We start from the raw sequence: 19774 nt of genomic DNA, 5'->3' as shown, positions 1-19774 counted from the left end.
GAATTAATGATGCGACACTTGGAGCGACCAATTAAGAGTGAATTTGAACAAGACGTCGTTTTTTTTCCACCATGTCGCCATTGTACTTGCTTGGGGTGATTAATTGCTTCAGGCTACATGAAAACGATGCGTTCTGCAACGATAAACTTTTTTTTGTTTTTTGTTTTAACCTTCAAACTGTAAGTTAGTCAAGGTATATTTAATTGCATGGCATAAAATAAATCGTCACGACAAAGGTTTTAGCCACCGAAATTGTATTCGTCGTTTAAAATAATATATTTTTGCCTAAAGTCTATATCATAGTGCTTGTTTGAGGGAATCGACGGCCGAGTATTGCAACGGTGGTTGGCTGTATTTTTTGGTATAGGGCTAATTTTGCACTAAGGGTGTGTTTGGACTTTGGAGTATGTGATTATAGTGTATTATAATACTTTTCACATTAATTTAATATCAAGGTCATGTTTAGAAAGAAATTGTATTGAGATAAAGGGGGTGTGCTAATGCGGTAACTACCGTATTAACGTTTTGCTTTTGCTTCTCTTATTTATTTATTTATTTACTTTTGCTTTTTTCAATAATAATAAATAAATATAACTTTTTAATTTAATAGATTATTTGATAATATTAATATTTATTTTTTATTTTTACATCATAATTATTAAAAAAATTAATAGTTTTATAATTTATTATTCATGTTTTAATTTTTATTGTATTAAAAATATAACTAAATAATGTATTATTTAATTATTTAATAATTCATGTATAAGAATTGATTATTATTTAAAAATTTAATATAACTAACAATAAATATTTATATATGAATAAATTTAATTAATATTAATTTAAAATTAATAACAATAAAAATAATAACATAAAATATCATTCCGTTATGATATTATTTAGAGATTATTTGATTAAATTATTCACTTTGATCTTTATTTCACATTTTATATATTTAAAAAATACTAAAAAATAAATGTTATGCTGCCGAAAATATAAGGCTATAAGTTTCGATCTTTACAAAAAATTATGATACCTTTTAACATTTATACTAAAAAATAATGTTAAATTTCTAAAATTTAAGACTTCTATATTTAATATTTTTCTATGTACTAATAAATATTATTTTCTAAATATATAATTTAAGTTAATCATAAAAAATTAATACAGTACAGTATAACACCAAACGTTATACAATATTATTATAATACAATGCTAATACAATATAATATAATACAATACACCTGCATTAAAAATAATTCAATACATCATAATTCAATGCTAAACGCACCTTAAGGGAAAGAAAAATGATATGGGCATGAGATTTGTTGAATATGCTGAGCAATATCCATTAGACACATGGGATAGATTTCAAGTAGTCAAGAACTAATACTTTGAATAAGAACTAGTGGCATTAAATAGTAAGTATTGATTCCTTCGGTGAAGTTAAGACTCTTATAATATTTCGCTTTCAAAGTTGCCGGCTGGATTCTTGATACAATTTAAAGCAATGAATCTCTGAACTCTTGGTTATGGAGAAACTTCCTGCTGTTTCTCTTTCTTCAAATAATTAACGATTACAATGCGATTTATATACGACGAAAAGATCAACTTGTCCAAGTAAAAGCAAATATATATAAGGGAAAAAGACAAACACACCCCTAACGTTTAGACAAAGGGATAAAAACCTCCCTAGCGTTTTAAAAAAGATATTCACACCCCAATTTATTATAATTTTACCATTATACCCTTTTAGTATAAAAAAAACTATTAGATTATCCAATTTGTCTATATATTGTTAATAAAATTATAAATATACCCTCATTACCTCATTCTTCTATTTAAATTTTTATCAATAACCAATTTTTAAAAAAGACATCTACACACTTAAAAAAATTGTAAATAAATTATAATTTTAAAAATAAAATTGATTATTAATACTATAATAAATAACATAGAAAATTAGTTATAAATATACAAGTTTAAATGATTGACATGTGGAGAATTGTTAAATATACAAGTTTAAAGTTTAAATAAAATTGGTTATTAATAACCAATTTTATTTTTAAAATTATAATTTATTTACAATTGTTTTAGGTGTATAGATTTTTTTTTTGAAAATTGATTATTGATAAAAATTTAAATAGAGGAATTGGGCAATGAGGGTATATTTATAATTTTTTTTTATAATATCCAACTTGTCTATTTATAATTTTATTAATAATATATAGACCAATTAGATAATCTAATAATTTTTTATATGCTAGAAGGGTAGAATGGTACAATTATAATAAATTGGAGTGTGAATATCTTTTTTAAAACGTTAAGTGGGTTTTTGTCCCTTTACCTAAACGTTGGGGGTGTGTTTGTCCTTTTCCTTATATATAATATATGGATTTAACTACCTTACATTTCATATAAGGTACAGTCTTTTTTACTGATAATGAAATTCATAGTTCAGTTTTGTGAGCGACTGTACCTTACTAAAACATAAGGTAGCAGTTCCCATAATATATTATACTTGAAATAATTGTGTAGAATTAGTAGAAGCAAATACTTTATTGAGAAAAATCAAACCCGTCACTTACGACTTACGTTAAGAAAATTGACGTGCGCGTTAGTTAATTAAGAATAATGATAGAGAGAAGGAGCTCACTCCAACCCCAGCAATCCCATATGAAAGAGTAAACAGAAGTTAAAATAATGATAAAATTATTCTAACTTTTGAATTAATGACAAAATTTTGCACAATAAATTCGCTTTGGTCGGATTGAGGCGAGTCTCGCTAATTGGTGGGTTGAATATAATTTTTCATTATTTAATGTACAGATCAGAAAGATCACATTTAGTTATGGCATAGATCTTGTTAACTCAATTGTAGTCAAGCATATATTCTTTGACCACTAAATAAAAAAATATATATATTATTTGGCCATAAGAATACGTGGAGTTGATTCCTCACTTAATATTGAGTCCTTCGTTGAAGTCTAGACACTTATTTCGTAGTCGTCAGCTTGATAAAATTGAAAGCACTGTAATTACCAAGAACGCAATTTTTTTTTTTTTTGACTTTCTGAAGGAATTATATTGACTTCTTCGTTCTAATTTGACTGGAAACTACGTAAGTTATCAAGTAATTCACTATGAAAAATTTAGAATAATTATTTGGGAAGACTGTAGTGTATTAATTATATCATATATGGGAAGGTCAGTTTAAACGACTCGTTGAAACATGTAGCACCATTTTTTTTTTCTTTTAAAATATGTGTTGCACAATAGGAAAACCTCAATAAATTGATAATTTTGAGTAAACTAAGTTTGCTAGTTTCGTGTTCAGACAGATAGGCTAAATACAATTTTACTAAATTTATAAGATAATGCACTATAGAAAAATATTTGTAGTTTCATATAAGACAACTTAGTCTTGACCTATTTAATACTTATAAGTTTGAGATAATTTTCAATTTATAAGCTAAATTTTGAGTATGAATTAGACACAAGCTTCTATGTGCTATCGATGCCAAACTCATCCACAAGTGGAATCACGCTACCTTTTTCATATGATAAGAATTATGTAGAAAGATCAAGTTGCACGTAATAGAAGGTGTTAAGAGAAAAATCTCATATTAGTTGTAATGAACCTTTAGATATTTATATAACCCTAAGGTAATTCTTGACTCTTGAACTAGTTACTATGTATGAGTTTGGCCATGAACTTTTATATAGTATTATAACCAAAATCTTGTAAGAGTTGGCTCACGCAATCTTACCAGATGATAGGGACTAATAAAAATGATCAATCAGCATGTAATTAGAGATGATAGGGAAAACATCCAATGTTAATTGAGAAAAATATTGAGTATGAATTAGGCTTATGATATCATAGAAAAACTCATCCATGAGTGGGCCATGACATCTCTATTTCTGACTATAAAGAAGCACAAACTTTAAATTATTATTATTATTATTTTTGGGTTTAATTTCAAGCTCCAGTTTTTCTTGTACTAGTTAATTTAGTTCGTTACATTGAACAACAGTTCTTCATTGAAATCAGTTTCTGGAGAGGTTTATATGTACACACAATCCTCGAGTGAAATAGAGATTACGACAAACCCTGTTGAAAATAAATCTATCATACAAAAAGAAAGGAGTTAATGTGTTATCCAATTCGAGAATCATTGGGCTCGACCTGTTGGTGTGCATTCTATAGCAACATTAACCAAAATATTGATGTGCCTAAATAAGACCAACAGTCTAGTTAAATGGCATCAAGGTAGTAACTTGAATCATTCAAAACATTAGCAGCAAAAATATTGCAAAAGAAAAAAATAAAAATAAAAGGCAGAGCAAACAATATAATATAGAAATAAATAACGAAAATAGCAAATGTAAGTGCCAAAATATTTAGCCATGTGTCTAAAAATATTTTAAGGAATATATTTAAGAACAAGTAAGATTACTCCGGATCCAAACTAGAGTAAAACCAAGACGTGATCACATAAAGAATTACACGACTACCCATACAAAACTCGGAAAAGATTGTTGATCTAATGAAAAAAATGTAATAATAAGTGCACATGATTACTAATAACATCACGTATGGAAAACTTGAACACACCCAAAAAAAAGGTTATAAAATCTAATGGTGTAAAATATAACAAAAACAAGGAAAGGCAGAGATTTATATCTAAAATCAAATCTCTTGTTAAGTCCACTCTTTTCGATCTATAAATACAAGTCAAAAGGATTGAGAAGGGACTTTTAGCTATTTTTTCACTCAAAAAAGAGAAAACTAGATCCGGATTTACTAGAATTCACTGAACACAAAATTGACAAGAGCATTGGAATGCCTTTGCAGGCACACACTCAAGTTACGATGATCTGCAGAGAAAATGTTGAAGACGAGAAGGAATCTCATGCATTCAAAAGAATCAGGTTTAATTCAAATCGATACTTCTTTCATGTTATGATCCAGTCTATTGAAGGATTTTTTATCCTTCAGTCAACAATTTTCCTATTGGGAAGGCAGAAGTGACATTGATCTAGTCACAAGTAATAACCTGAGTTGTCCTACAAATTCATCTGTACTAAGAGTATCCACGGATGAACGTTTGTTTATTAAAAAAAAAAAAACACAGCACATAATAATACAAACATCAGAAAATTGTACTTGGATAAGGATGGAGAGAGAGAAAGATGTATTTCGAGATGGCAAAGCTTTCAAGATAGATAAATCGTGAGATAATGGAGAATTACATTAAATTAAAGAATTAAGATAACATAAAGAACGGTTAACAACATATACAATTCAAGAATTTTAATATGAGGTTAAATAACTTCTCATCATTTAATTATTATGGTGCGTTTGAGATTGAGATCGACTAAAATATTTGGTAAACACTAGCTGCTGTATCTTGGAAGCTATATTGATATGATTTTTCACTTGTATAATGGAAATCTATTATATATTTAATTATTTTATCAAAATTATTGTTTTAAATTTACATTTATTATATATTACTAACTTTTTTTTTATAGTAATCGATTTTTCCACAGGAACTGTAGCTTAAAAGTTATAGCACCTCAATTCTAATCGTACCCTTGGTACAACTCAGCAGCCAACCGGGGCTTTGCACGTGCACGCAACGGCTTAGCCATAAGGAGGTCGTATTTTGATTCGGACAGGTCAATCTTCTCCTCACCCGATGGCGCGCTCCATTCAAACCCTTGAAGAAGCCTTGCCAAAAGCACTACAGACATCTCAGACCCAAGTGCCATGCCCATGCAACTGCGCCTTCCTCTGCTGAATGAAAGGAATCTTAATTCTGTTTCCGCCAACTCTAATTGATGATGATGATCGTCCACTGAACCAATATGACGTTCAGGTATGAATTTCAATGAATCTTTCCAGACGTTAGGGTTCCGGCCAAGCCCTATTCGGCTCAGCAGAACGTGACTGCCTTTGGGAATGAAGTAACCGGCGATAGTGGCATCGCGAGTTGAAACATGAGGCAGGTTAAACGGTGCCACGGGATGAAGGCGAAGCACTTCCCTTAAACAAGCTTTGATATAATTGAGCTGCGGGACGTCAGATTCCTGAACAAGTCTTTCTTTTCCAACAACTCTATCGATCTCCTCTGTTGCTTTTTGGAGAATTTCAGGCTGGTTGATCATCTCCGCTATTGCCCATTCTGCTGCATTCGATGGATTATCCACTGTTGCAAGTGTCAGATCCTGCAAGTACGTACATATGTTAATTTATCGATCAGTTAATTTGTCATTAAAATTCGAGACCGCGAGTCCGCGACCTGATTATATATAACATGAGCAATTAATAATATAAAAATTAATGTATTAAATAAACAAGATATCCAACGTACCATGCATTGAGATTTGATCTCATCTATGGATAACAATGGAACCCCATTTTCATCCTTTGCTGAAATAAGAACATCTAGCAAGTCCTGGTCCTTGTGAGCTTCCTTCTTGTTGTCATGATGACGTCTCCTTTGGTGTACTCTCTCATCTATAATGGAATCGTGATACTTGTTGGCAGTTTTCATGGCCGCACTTATAATTTTTTCATGGCCTTCTAGATCGAAGACTCTCATCCAGGGAACGTAATCTGAAAGAGTGAAGGAATAAAGGTGTTGGAGTACAACGAAGAGTGATTCAACGTGTTCTTCTTCTTCAAATCCTGGCCCTCCATCTTCTTTTCCTTCGCCAAAGTATCTCCTATTGAACATCATCTTCCTAATAACGTTCCCGCAATAATGGCGGGTTGCAAGTCTTACATCTACAACTGTTGCGGCAGAAGCACTTTTGCGGCATTGGTTATAAATGAATCGAACAAGATTGTCAGCTTCTTCTCTTCTCTTAGAGATTAAGGAGTTAAGTCGGGCTGAGCTCAACACGTGAGAAGCAACCATCTTTCTCATTTTCTTCCATTGTTGACCCCATGGCACGACTGCCACTGACAGGAATCCACGGCTAGAGTACTCTGTCCCCATTGTGAGCGGCCTCGTTGCAAAAATTGAGTCGTTATCTTTTAGAACTTCCAAGGCAATTTCTGGGGAAGTCACTGGAATCACATGAACATTTCCAAGCCGGATGCAAGAAATGTTGGTTTTAAGTTCTTTCATCACACTGTGTATCCATTTGAAGGCCGGCTTATTCCTCCAAATCTCTGGAAGGTTTCCGACTATTGGCCACGCAGCCGGGCCTGGGGGCAGAGGTGGTTGCTTCATTCTTTTCTGGTCCGTACTCTGCTGGACAAATTCATTCATTTTCAATCAAATTAGTTTATATGTTGAATAAAAATATACAATTATTGTTCCTAATAAATAAGTAAGGGAAATCGAAAAATAAATATAGTATACCTTGAACAGTTGATTCTGAACGAATGAATACATGTCCATCACATACTTCCGAATAGTTTCGGATTTCAGCTGAAAGCTTATTAGTGTAACAACGGCAACAAGTAGTGTCACCCGAACAATATATGTGGATTCAAAAATGGGATTATCTTCAAGATAAGAAAGGAAATCCATAATATTAATGAAGGCACTTTTTGGATTCAAGAGTAAAGCCAAACGATTTGTGGCTATCAAAACAAAAAAGCAATTAATATTATTCTTGATGGATATTGATTGAATGAAGAGGGGGTTCTCCATTCGTCATTATATATAGAAGGGTGGTACGGGGTTGTCAAGTTCAACGAAACTCATGAACAACGTTTTCGACATGCAACTTGACGCATAATTCGTCTGTATCCATATTAAGAATTAAAATTAGTCATGTGGCGATTTGTCTTCGGTCATCACTGACCAACAGTCTATTACAAAACTTATTTTAATTCCTTGATGAAGTTCTCATGACTTCTAGTGAAAGGAATATATTCCACAGATAGTTAATTAATTAGAGGGGAGATTCAATATTGGCAACAAGAAAAGAAAAATTCAAATTATCATTTTATTAAGATTATCATTATTCTGGTTCTATTCTCACAGTTTATTATATCTTGCTTTCTTTTATCAATTTTTTTTTTATGTAGTCATGCTTCATTCCTTCAAGGTGGTTTCACATCTTCAATATTGGCTGTGATGGGCGGATTGATTGTTATCTTGGTTGATAGAATAATCGATGGATTGTGCGACGATGGTGGGTGGACAGTGGAGGAGTGATCTCTAAGAAAAAAGAAAGAAAAGCATAGTTTATGCATTCGATAGATTTTACGCTGTGACTATATATATAATGGCTATTATAGCCATAAATCTTCTTTTTCTCTTTTTTTTAAGGGAATAATTTGAAGAATAGATAAATATCTTTTTTTTTTTTGGTACAATAAGTAGCCCAAACAAAGCTAAGCAAGATAAATATGTTTTAGGGTTATTTTAGGGACCTCCCCTGAAGTTTAGTGTATTTACAGTCGGATAGAAAGTATCCACGTAATTACAAGCACCTTCCCTACCGTTAGTATCCAATTAGTTTGACTGTTAGTAGACCGTTAAAATTACAAAAGTACTATTCCCCTCAAAATAATAAGTTTTTTTTTTCAGACTGGTTCTCCATTTTCATTGAAATTTTCTCTCACTTCCTCTCACTTTTTCTTGACCTCCAAACAAAAACATTTTTTAATTATTCATCAGTAAACAATAGGATAACAAGATGCAGCAAAGCAAGCAAAACTTTAAAACTACATCAAATACAAAAAGATCCACACAGCCCCATCCATAACCTTATTCAAATCCCAAATGGTCTGCAATCAACTGAAACTAATCTGTTTCTTTCCTCCAACTTTCCCACCACCCAAACACACACTCCTACGAAATTTAAACCACATCCTAGTACAGATCAATCTCAGTTACAATTACACAAGTACCGGCTTGCTTCAAAGTAGCAACACAACCATTGCCAACATCACCATAACCGCAAACAACAACAACATTTCCGGCAATCATAACATCAGTAGCTCTCATCAAACCATCGATGGAAAACAAAACAATAAAATGGATCATCAACCACGTCAAAAAATGAAGATGATTAAAATAATGATCTATCGATCATGTCGAACGGCAACCATTGATGATGACGTGGGGAAGTAATTGTGGTACCTACTGCCGTATAACACAGTGGATCGACGCCGTTGGAGCATGCCGTAGTATCAGAGAGCCGACGTCAGAACTAAAATTAGGTTGACGAATAAGCATGCAAATTGTCGAAACACGTACGCGCTCTTTTTGAAAACTACGCTCATCGTTACCGATACCGTGTCTTCGAACCTAATCATGTCCTCATTTTCAATCTTTTCTTTGAGATCATGTGCCACTCACTTTGTGCTAGTGTGACAATGAATTTGAGATCTGAAGCAAATCAAAGTAAATTACCTTGCTATTGGTGACAGAGTCATTGACATTGATGGCATGGAACAAGAGGGTTCCATTTTCTTGCATCTGGTACAACCAATCTGAAACTCGGCGTTGTCAGTGGAGGCCGGGTCGGGTAGCTTCCGAGTCTTCTCGTAGATCTCCTCAACTTTGACTCTCTCGTGGATCAACAACATGGCGTACCACCGTCGTCAATGATGAGATCTGGGCCGCCGCCGGGACCCTAGTCTAGAGCTTTCTCCGTGCACCACCAATACTCCTAGAGGGTCTCGCCCTTCCAAGCGAAGACGGAGGCAAAGTTACGTACAATGGCGGCTGCCACGTGGTCTTGGGTTGAGAAGATATTGCAGGACCACCAGCGGACTTTGGTGTCGAGAGCGGTGAGGGTTCCGATGATGTTGGCTCCTTTGAAGGGCTATGAAAGGGCCGAATCAACAAAATCATCGCACTTTTGATTTTTTTATTTTAAATATATTTTTACACATTTACCCTTACATACTGATGCCATACGTATTTGAATACTAACGTCAGGGGAGATCCCTGTAATTAAATGCATACTTTCTATCTGACTGTAAATACACTAAACCTTAGGGGAGGTCCCTTAAAATAACCCATATATTTTATTGTGATACTTTTTGCCAGATTTAAAAGATAAAAAGGAAAGCTAAAAATTTGACCAAACATTATATTGGTATCTTAATTAATTTCTTGTCGATATCCTAGAACCACTAACGCACTTCCACATCTTCACTCTTTCGGCGCAAAATATTATTCAGCCCCCTATACTCTATATTATTTACAATTATTTATAAGTATTATAAAACTTTCTGTCTAGTAAAATTTTGTTGAACCCCTTGTACTCTGTTTTATTTTAATCAAACTCTTGGAGTACCAATTTACCCTCTATACTTTTAAATTCCCAAAATACCCTACATTTAATTAAAAAATATAATAATTATTAAATAAATTATAATTATAATTATAATAATTGTTTATTATAATTATATTTTTTAAATGGATTATTATTATTAATATTATTATTATTAACAAGAATAAAAAGTATTATAATAAATTAATCTATTAATTTTTTAGTTAAAATATTAATAATAATAATTAACAATAATTACTATTAATAATTAATTTTTGAATAATAATAACAATAACAATAATTAAAATACAAAATAATAATTATGATAAAAATTAATGAAGGATTTTATACTAATTTGTTACAATTTAATTTATTCTGATTTTTATTCTAAGACAAAGTAAACACATAAATGGTAATACAACTCATTCTAATTATGATTCCTGCCGTTCAAGTAAATAAATTATTCTAATTCCAATTTCTCATTTGAATTCTAGATATTTCGATTTTAGCTTATTATGTTTTCAGTTAATTTTTATTCATGTTTAGTGAATGCACTATAAAATTCATAATACTTATAAAAAAACTGTAAATAATATAGAGTGGTCTAATTGAATATAAATTGATTTACAATTTTATAGTGCATTCATTAAAAATGAATCGAAATTAGCTGGAAACATAATGAGTTAGAATTGGAATAACTATAATTAAAATAAAGAATTGGAATTAAAACAATTTATTTACTTGAACTGCATGAATCGTAATTAGAATAAACTATATTATCATTTATGTGATTATTTTGTCTTATAATAAATATCGGAATGAGTTAAATAGTAACAAATTATTATAAAATCTTTAATTAATTTTATTATAATTATTATTTTTTATTTTAATTATTGTTATTGTTATTATTGTTCAAAAATTAATTATTAATAGTAATTATTGTTAATTATTATTATTATTGGCATTTTAACTAAAAATTATTATTAATTATTGTTAATAGATTAATTAATTATAATACTTTTTATTCTTGTTGTTAATAATAATAATAATCCATTTAAAAATTATATTTATATTTATAATTATAATAATTATATTATTATCTATTTAATTAGATTATATTATTATAATTATAATCTATTTAATAATTATTATATTTTTTAATTAAATGGAGGGTATTTTAGAAATTTAAAATTATAGGGGGTGAATTAGTACTCTAATAAAGGTTTCAATAAAATAAAACAGAGTATAAGAGGCTCAAAGACATTTTACAAGACAAAAAATTTTATAATTCTTATGAATAAATTGTAAATAATATAGAGCATATGGGGCTAATTGATATTTTGGGGGTCAGCCGTAAGTTACGCTGAATGTAACTTAGGCGGACCCCACTCTTAAGGGCTTTTGGTGGATTCGAGCCAACGACAAGTCAGATGATGGTTGGTAGAAGGGAGTTGACTGAAAATTGTGGGAAAAGACTTAGTGATGCGACATTTGGAGTGACCAATTAATTGTGAATTTGAACTGGTCATCCTTTTTTGCACCTTGTCGCCGTTGTACAACTTGTACTTGCCTGAGGTGATTAATTGCTTCAAGCTACATGAAAACGATGCGCTTTGCAACAAGAAGCCTTTTTTTTTTTTTTTTTTTTTTTTTTTTTTTTTTTAAAAAAAACTTCAAACTTAGTCTCTGAAAATTGCAAGCTAGTCAAGGTATATTTAATTATCTGAAAATTGCAAGTTAGTCAAGGTATAGTTAATTGTATGGCATAAAATAAATCGTCATGACAAAGGTTTTAGCCACCGAAATTGTATTCGTCGTTTAAAATAATATATTTTTGCCTAAAGTCTATATTATAGTGCTTGGTTGAGGGAATCGACGGCCGGCCACTGCAACGGTGGTTGGCTGCATTTGTTTTGTATAGGGCTAATTTTGTACTAAGTGAAAGGGTAAAAAAATGATATGGGCAAGGGATTGGTTGAATATGCTGAGCAATATCCATTAGACACATGGTACAGATTTCAACTAGTCAAGAACTAATAATTTAGTAAGAACTAGTGGCATTAAATAGTAATTATTCGGTGAAGTTGAGACTCTTATAACATTTCGCTTTCTAAGTTGTCGGCTTGAATCTTGATGCAATTAAAAACAATGAATCTCTGAACTCTTGGTTATGGAAAAACTTCTTGCTGTTTCTCTTTCCCGAAATAATTAATGATTACAATGTGATTTATACATAAGAAAAGGATCAACATGTCGAAGTAAAGCAAATATATACAATATATTATACTTGAAATAATTGTGTAGAATTGATAGAAGTGAAAACTTTATTAAGAAAAATCAAACCCGTCACTTGCGTTAAGAAAATTGACGTGGGCATGCATGAGAGCTGAATTGGTTAATTTAGAGTAATGATAGTGAGAAGGAGCTCACTCCAACCCCAGCAATCCCATATGAAAGAGTAAACAGAAGTTAAAATAATAATAAAATTACTCTAACTTTTGAATTGATGGCAAAATTTTGCACAATAAAATCGCTTTGGTGGGATTGAGGTGAGTCTCGCTAATTGATGGGTTGAATATAATTTTTCATTGTTTAATGTACAGATCAGAAAGATCACATTTAGTCATGGCATAGATCTTGTTAACTCAATTGTATTCAAGCACATATTATTTGACCACAAGAACACGTGGAGTTGATTATTCACTTAATATTGAGTCCTTCGTAGACATTTATTTCCTAGTTGTCAGCTTGATAAAATTGAAAGCAGTGTAATTACCAAGAACGTAATTTTTTTTAACTTTTTGAAGGAATTATATTGACTTCTTCGATCTAATTTGACTGGAAACTATGCAAGTTATCAAGTAATTTACTATGAAAAATTTAGAATAATTATTTGGGAAGACTATAATGTATTAATTATATCATCTATGGGAAGGAATTATATTTACTTCTTCGGTCTAATTTGACTGGAAACTATGCAAGTTATCAAGTAATTTACTATGAAAAATTTAGAATAATTATCTGGGAAGACTATAATGTATTAATTATATCATATATGGGAAGGCCAGTTCAGACGAGTCGTTGAAACATGCAGCACCAATTTTTTTTTTAATATGTGTTACACAATAGGAAAATCTCAATAAATTGATCATTTTGAGTAAACTAAGTTTGGTAGTTCCGAGTTCAGACAAATGGGCCAAATAAAATTTTACTAAATTTATAAGATTATGTACTATAGAAAAATATTTGTAGTTTCATATAAGACAACTTACTTTTGGCCTGTTTAATTCTTATAAGTTTGAGATAATGTTCAATTTATAAGCTGAATTTTGAGTGTGAATTAGACACAAGCTTCTATGTGCTATCGATACCAAACTCATCCACAAGTTGAATCACGCTACCTTTTCATATGACAAGGATTATGTAGAAATGCCAACTTGCACGTGACAGAGGGTGTTAAGAGAAAAATCTCATATTAGTTGTAATGAATCGTTAGATATTTATATAATCCTTTTCATATGATAAGGATTATGCCATGGACTTCTATATAGTATCATAACCAAAATCTTGTAAGAGTGGACTCACACTATTTTACTAGATGAGAGGGACTAATAAAAATGACCACCCTGCATGTAGTTAGGGATGATAGGAAAATCATCCAATGTCAATTGAGAAAAAGAACTATATTTTGAGTATGAGTTAGGCTTATGATATCATAGAAAAATTCATCCACGTATGGGCCATGACATCTCTATTTCTCACTGCCAAGAAGCACATACCTTAAATTATTTCATAGTTTTTTTTTGTGGTTTCAATTTCATGCTCCAGTTTTTGCTGTACCAGTTAATTTATTTCGTTATAAGCCATAAAGGTATTCCTATGGTACATTGAACAACAATTCTTCATAACAATCAGTTTATGGGGAAGTTTATATGTACACAAAATCCTTGAGTGAAATAGAGGTTACAACAAACTCAATTGAAAATAAATCTATCATAGAAACAAAAAGGAGTTAATGTGTTATCCAATTTCAAGAATCCTTGGGGTGAACCTGTTGGTGTGCGTTCTATAGCAACATTAACCAAAATATTGATGTGCGTGAATAAGACCAACAGTCTAGTTAAATGGCACAGGGTAGTAACTTTAATCGTTCAAAACATTAGTAGCAAAAATATTGCAAAAAAAAAAAAGAGTGAAAGACAGAACAAGCAATATAATATAGAAATAAATAATGAAAATAGCAAATGCAAGTGCCAAAATATTTAGCTATATGTCTAAAAATATTTTACAAAATATATCTAAGAACAAGTGAGATTACTCCGGATCCAAATTAGAGTAAAACTAAGATGTGATCACATAAAAAATTACACAACAAGCCATACGAAACTCCGAAAAGGTTGCTGATCTAATGAAAAAAATGTAATAATAAGCACACATGATCACTAATAACATCATATGTCAGAAAACTTGAACACACCCAAAAAAAGGTTATAAAATCTAATGGTTTAAAATATAGCAAAAACAAGAAAAGATAGAGATTTATATCTAAAATCAAATCTCTCGTTGAGTCCACTCTTTTCGATCTATAAATGCAAGTCAAAAGGATTAAGAAGAGACTTTTAGCTATTTTTTCACTCATAACAGAGAAAACCATATCCAAATTTACTAGAATTCACTAAACACAAAACTAACAAGAACATTGGAATGCCTTCGCAAGTACACGCTCAAGTTATGATAATCTGCGGAGAAAATGTTGAAGACGAGAAGGAATCTCACGCATTCAGAAGAATCAGGTTTAATTCAAACAGTTACTTCTTTTATATTATCCGGTCTATTGAAGGATGTAGAACTTAAGGTGCTATAAACAAATCAAGCAACCTTAGATCCTACCCAAGATCACCAACCAAATTTATCAAGATGCTTCAAGATTGATAACTGAAGAACTTGACTAAGATTAATCAATGGAATGTGACAATTAACCGACTAGAATTAAGAAAACAAAAGATATAGAATGGACAAAAAACAAGAGAGATTTAACGTGGTTCAGCTAGATCTCTCTAGCTTACATCCACGGGAGGGCAAATATGACCAGCTTTGATTGATTCTCAAGATGATTTACAGAGTAATGCTATGAGCCTTTACACAAGATCGAGACTGCTTATTTATTCCAGCCCTTTCTCTCTCTACAACTCTCTATCCTTTTGAATCTGTTGCACCAGAATCAGCTGCTTCATAACAGCTTCATAACAAACCCAGAACTTCCCCAGCAACTCACGTGAGTTCCTAATGCTTTAACGACATTTAACGAACCTTGTGAGCTGGATACAAGCACGTGATGTTCGCATGCTTCACTTAAGGGTAAATGGCAAGCTTGTATATAGGGGTGGGCGCGGTTTGGTTCCGTTCGGTTTTTTACTAAATTTTTCATAATCGTTCGATTACGATTATTTTAAAATCATAATCGCGATTAATCAAATTATCGAAATAATCAAATATTCGATTAATTGAAATAATTCGATTCGATTCGGTTCAATTATTTCGATTATGGGCTTATTTTGGGCTTTTTTAAATTTAAAACCTTAAATTAATAAATCTACCACAAACATAAAAAGTTAACAAACAAAAAATCAAAATATGTCTCAAAGTATATTCAAGAACACATAACATGTTCAAATACCAAGTTCAAATCAAAATAAATAAGCAAAAAGTCTTTTAAACTTTAACAAAACTACAAAAGCAATAAACATCAATCAACTCCCAAATCCCAATTACTCCTCTCAGTTGCTTGTTCTTGTTGAGCTACTATTGGCCTACCAAATTCTACATTAACAAATTAAACAAAAATATTAGACCGATTAGTTAAGAGTGAAATAACCAAAACAATATATCAAAATATAGTAGTAACATATTACCTGCTTCAATGACTTCATAGAATTCAGTTTCCTCCTAAGTAGGTTGTATTATCTGTTCTACTAATAGAGTTTAGCGAAGCCAATTTTAAGTGCAAATCAATGACTCAACAGTTTTATGAGTTAAAGAACTTCTAAAAGGATCAAGAACACGCCCTCTTGTGCTAAATGCCAATTCCGAAGCTACAGTAAACATTGGAATTGCCAAAACATCCTTGGCAATCTGAGACAAAATTGGATACCTATGCCCATTCAACTTCCACCAAGTCAAAATATCAAAATGGGCATTACTAGTACTCTCATTAGCATCCGTCAAGTACTTTTCAACACCATTTTTTGAACTAATGTCATCATTTGAACTTTGCTTCATCTTTTGAAAGATGAAAAAAGATCAATTGACATTATACTACTACTAGCACCACCACCACCACCACCACCACCACTACTACCATCATGGATATCACCAAAACAAACACCACCACTATTCCTCACATCACTCCCACCAATATAGCTATTATATAGCTTCATCAACAACTCTTTAATGTTAGATTTCAATTCTTCAACCTTCCTAAATTCATACATGCTACTAAAACAAACTCCAATTTACATATAGGATCAAGCACAATTGCTACAAATAATAACATGTTAACCTAATCAAAAGAATCACCCCAATATTTAGCAAACTTTTGTTCCATTTTTTTGGCCATTTTCCTCAACAAATCATCACTAGAAGTAGCAAGTGACTTCAAATGAATTAGAACTTTTGCCATTTCATTTAAGTAATCATTGGAAGTGACATCAAGAGAGCTACTAAATTTCAAGGTCATATAATAAAAAACCGATAAAAAGTTGACTAACCTCCTTGCATTTCCCCAATTGTCATCGCTCGGTGGCCCCTCCCTCTTTTTTTCACCCTCATCCTCAACAAACCAATTAACATAATGTTGATCATCTTCCTTCATCCTATCAAATGTTTTTTCAAACACAGCCGTTTTGTGCAACATCAAATATGTTGAATTCCATCTAGTAGGCACATTCAACACCATAAGCCCTCCATATGAGATTTTCTCCCTACCAACACATGTTTTAAACTTTTGCAATCTTGCTGGAGAGGATCTAACAGACTTTATTGCATTGCGAATACTAGCTATTGAATGATTCACCTCCGCCAACTCATCTTGCACAATCAAATTTATTATGTGTGCCGAACACCTCACATGCATATATAAACCATTCAAAACCATTGAATTCACACTCCAATTTGCTAACTTCTTCTTCACATAAATTATTGCAATTTTATTGGCACTTGCATTGTCCACTGTAATTGTGAACGACCTCTAAATCCTCCAATCAATCAAACATGTCTCAATTAGCTTCCCAATACCATCTCCTTTATTATTAGCTATAGGTGTGAAACTAAGAATCCTTTTGTGCAACACCCACTCCGCATCAATAAAATGAGCAGTAATGACCATGTAGTTAGACAGTTGAATTGATGTCCATGTATCTGTGGTAATACACACCCTTTGCTTGCTTGCACCCAAAACACTTTTTAACAACCCTTTTTCATACTGATACAATTCAAGAATATCCCTTGTAATTGTTCTTCGCGATGGCACATCAAATCTTAGGCAACAAGTTTGCATAAACTCTAAAAACCCTTCAGCCTCCACAAAGCTAAAAGGTAATTCATCCTTGACAATCATCTTCACAAGTGCCATTTTACAAGCCTCTTGACTAAACCCGCCACTAACTTTAACAACTCCATCATCTTTATCTTTTCCCTTTTGACGGAAAAGTATTTGTTGCTTCAGATCCCCTTCAACCTTCACATCTTGATATGACCTACATTTATCCAAATGATTCTTCAAATTAGTGGTATTTCCTCTATTAGCTGCAAAGGTTTTACGGCAATGATGACATTTTCCTTTGTTTCCACAAGGTAGTTTGGTAAAATGAGCCCAAACATTTAATCTCAAAGGCATTTTTCTTTTTTTTCCCATCATCAACCTCCACCTCTTGCACTTCCTCCTCATCATAATTTTCCATTCTACACAAACACAAAATCATTCATGCAAAATTGTGGCAAATCAAAAATCAGCAGCAACAAATCAACACAACAGCAACAACAAATAAAAAATCTTGGGGATTATAAAATAAAAAATATTATGACATTGCGGCACAACTCAAATTTGTGATCGTTTATATTAATATGTCTATCCTATTAATATTAAGGAGATATATCTATTCATAATTTATTAAGAGAGTAGTAACTTTAGCAATTTATACTACATGATTCATGAATTAACTTTTATATACTCTACATGATTCATGAATTAACTTTAGCAATTTGTTCAAACAGAAAAATAGTATTAAAGTTCTATAATAAAATCACCTTTTCACCCATTCGAACACTATAGTTCTGAATTCTCATGTCACCACAAGATAGTTTAACATGTGAACATGAGAAATAGCTTTCTATATTTTTTTTTCTTAAAATCTGAAAATATTAGATGGGTCCAGTGACATATAAAGCTATAAACATTTATCCCAAAAAAAAAAATTTCAAAATCACTTCAATCACATGAATTATGCAAGCAAACAATAAAATGGATTGGATGAAGGTTTTTGGAAATTGGTTGAACCCTCTGTAGAATACAAGCATGAGTAGCTTTATCAGACCTTTCATATTTCTCAACACCTTGGTCTTTTTTTTTTTTTTTTTGCCTGTTGGAAAAGTTCAACATCTTCATTGAAGAAAGTGCTCTTACCTTGTGCATAAATCAATCATAATCAATCAATCATAATAACAATAGCAGCAATAATAACAATAACAATAAACAACAGCAAGAAGAAAATGCTTTGCACCTACACAAATTCACTTTGTCAAGAAAGTGGAGGTGGAGTGCTAATAATCTAATTGTTAGCTTTAGCAATTAATTAATTATTTCCACCAACATTAATATAACTATTGGCTCACAGAGCAGATCAAGTGACCGCATGTCTCTATGCACTTGTCCTAAACTCACATGACAGCGGCTGCAGCACGTGGCTGAGAGTTTTTGTTGACAGCGACTGCAGTACGTGGTAGCAGCGGCGAAGACTCGGCGACGAGCAGCGGCGGGGACGAGCAGCGGCGGCTGAAGGTCACGCATTCGGTTTCGGCTGAAGATCATAAGTGGTGTTTAGTTTAGACTTTAGGGATTATTGGATTGTTATTCAGTTCGTTTTTTTTTAAACCGAACTGACTGGTTTTACTATTTTCATTATATTACTTATTCGGTTTTTTATTAATCAGCTTTTTTTGCCCACTCCTACCTGTATATCGTTCTGAAGAGTGTTTAACTTGCTCATCAAAACGCACATATCTCTATCGTTTGGCTTAAGTGATTCCAGCTTCAAAACACAAGATCCTCTGTCGTTTTGAGTTTCTGGATTTGCTTTCATCAAAACAAAGGATTTTTTTTATCTTTCAATCAACAGTGCCAATTTCCTATTGGGAATGCAGAAGTGACATTGATCTGGTCATAAATAATAACCTGACTTGTCCTACAAATTCATTTGTACTAAGAGAAATCTCTGTTAAGTTTGTTTTGATGAATGTTTGTTTA

The 19774-nt window shown here is 31.8% G+C and overlaps 1 protein-coding gene and 1 pseudogene across 2 annotated transcripts; both read right to left on the bottom strand.

Annotated features, from left to right (window-relative positions):
* Positions 1-5443: 5443 nt before the first annotated feature.
* On the bottom strand, positions 5444-7632 carry LOC102610000 (phenylalanine N-monooxygenase-like). Of its 2 annotated transcripts, none has more exons than XM_052440145.1 (3): positions 7380-7632; positions 6381-7268; positions 5444-6234 (listed from the first exon to the last, which is right to left on the bottom strand). In XM_052440145.1, the coding sequence occupies exons 1-3, from the start codon at positions 7548-7550 to the stop codon at positions 5590-5592; spliced, it is 1704 nt and encodes a 567-aa protein (XP_052296105.1). In that variant the 5' UTR covers positions 7551-7632; the 3' UTR covers positions 5444-5589. The 2 variants fall into 2 exon arrangements, with proteins under 2 accessions (XP_052296105.1, XP_052296106.1); XM_052440146.1 differs by having other exon boundaries at positions 6381-7265.
* A 1211-nt stretch (positions 7633-8843) lies between these two features.
* Positions 8844-9894, bottom strand: LOC112498928 (adenosylhomocysteinase-like; annotated as a pseudogene).
* Positions 9895-19774: the final 9880 nt, after the last annotated feature.

This window comes from Citrus sinensis, chromosome 4 (assembly GCF_022201045.2).
Source record: "Citrus sinensis cultivar Valencia sweet orange chromosome 4, DVS_A1.0, whole genome shotgun sequence".
Lineage (NCBI taxonomy): Eukaryota > Viridiplantae > Streptophyta > Magnoliopsida > Sapindales > Rutaceae > Citrus > Citrus sinensis.
The sequence above is the reverse complement of the archived record's forward strand: the minus strand, read 5'-3'. Positions and strand labels throughout refer to the sequence as shown.

Excerpts from the sequence above, each read along its gene's own strand:
- LOC102610000 (XM_052440145.1), bottom strand. The coding sequence starts at position 7,550 with ATGGATTTCCTTTCTTATCTTGAAGATAATCCCATTTTTGAATCCACA. Across the intron at positions 7,269-7,379 it reads TTCAGAATCAACTGTTCAAG|CAGAGTACGGACCAGAAAAG; the intron begins GTATACTATATT and ends GAATTTGTCCAG. Across the intron at positions 6,235-6,380 it reads AGATCAAATCTCAATGCATG|GATCTGACACTTGCAACAGT; the intron begins GTACGTTGGATA and ends ACGTACTTGCAG.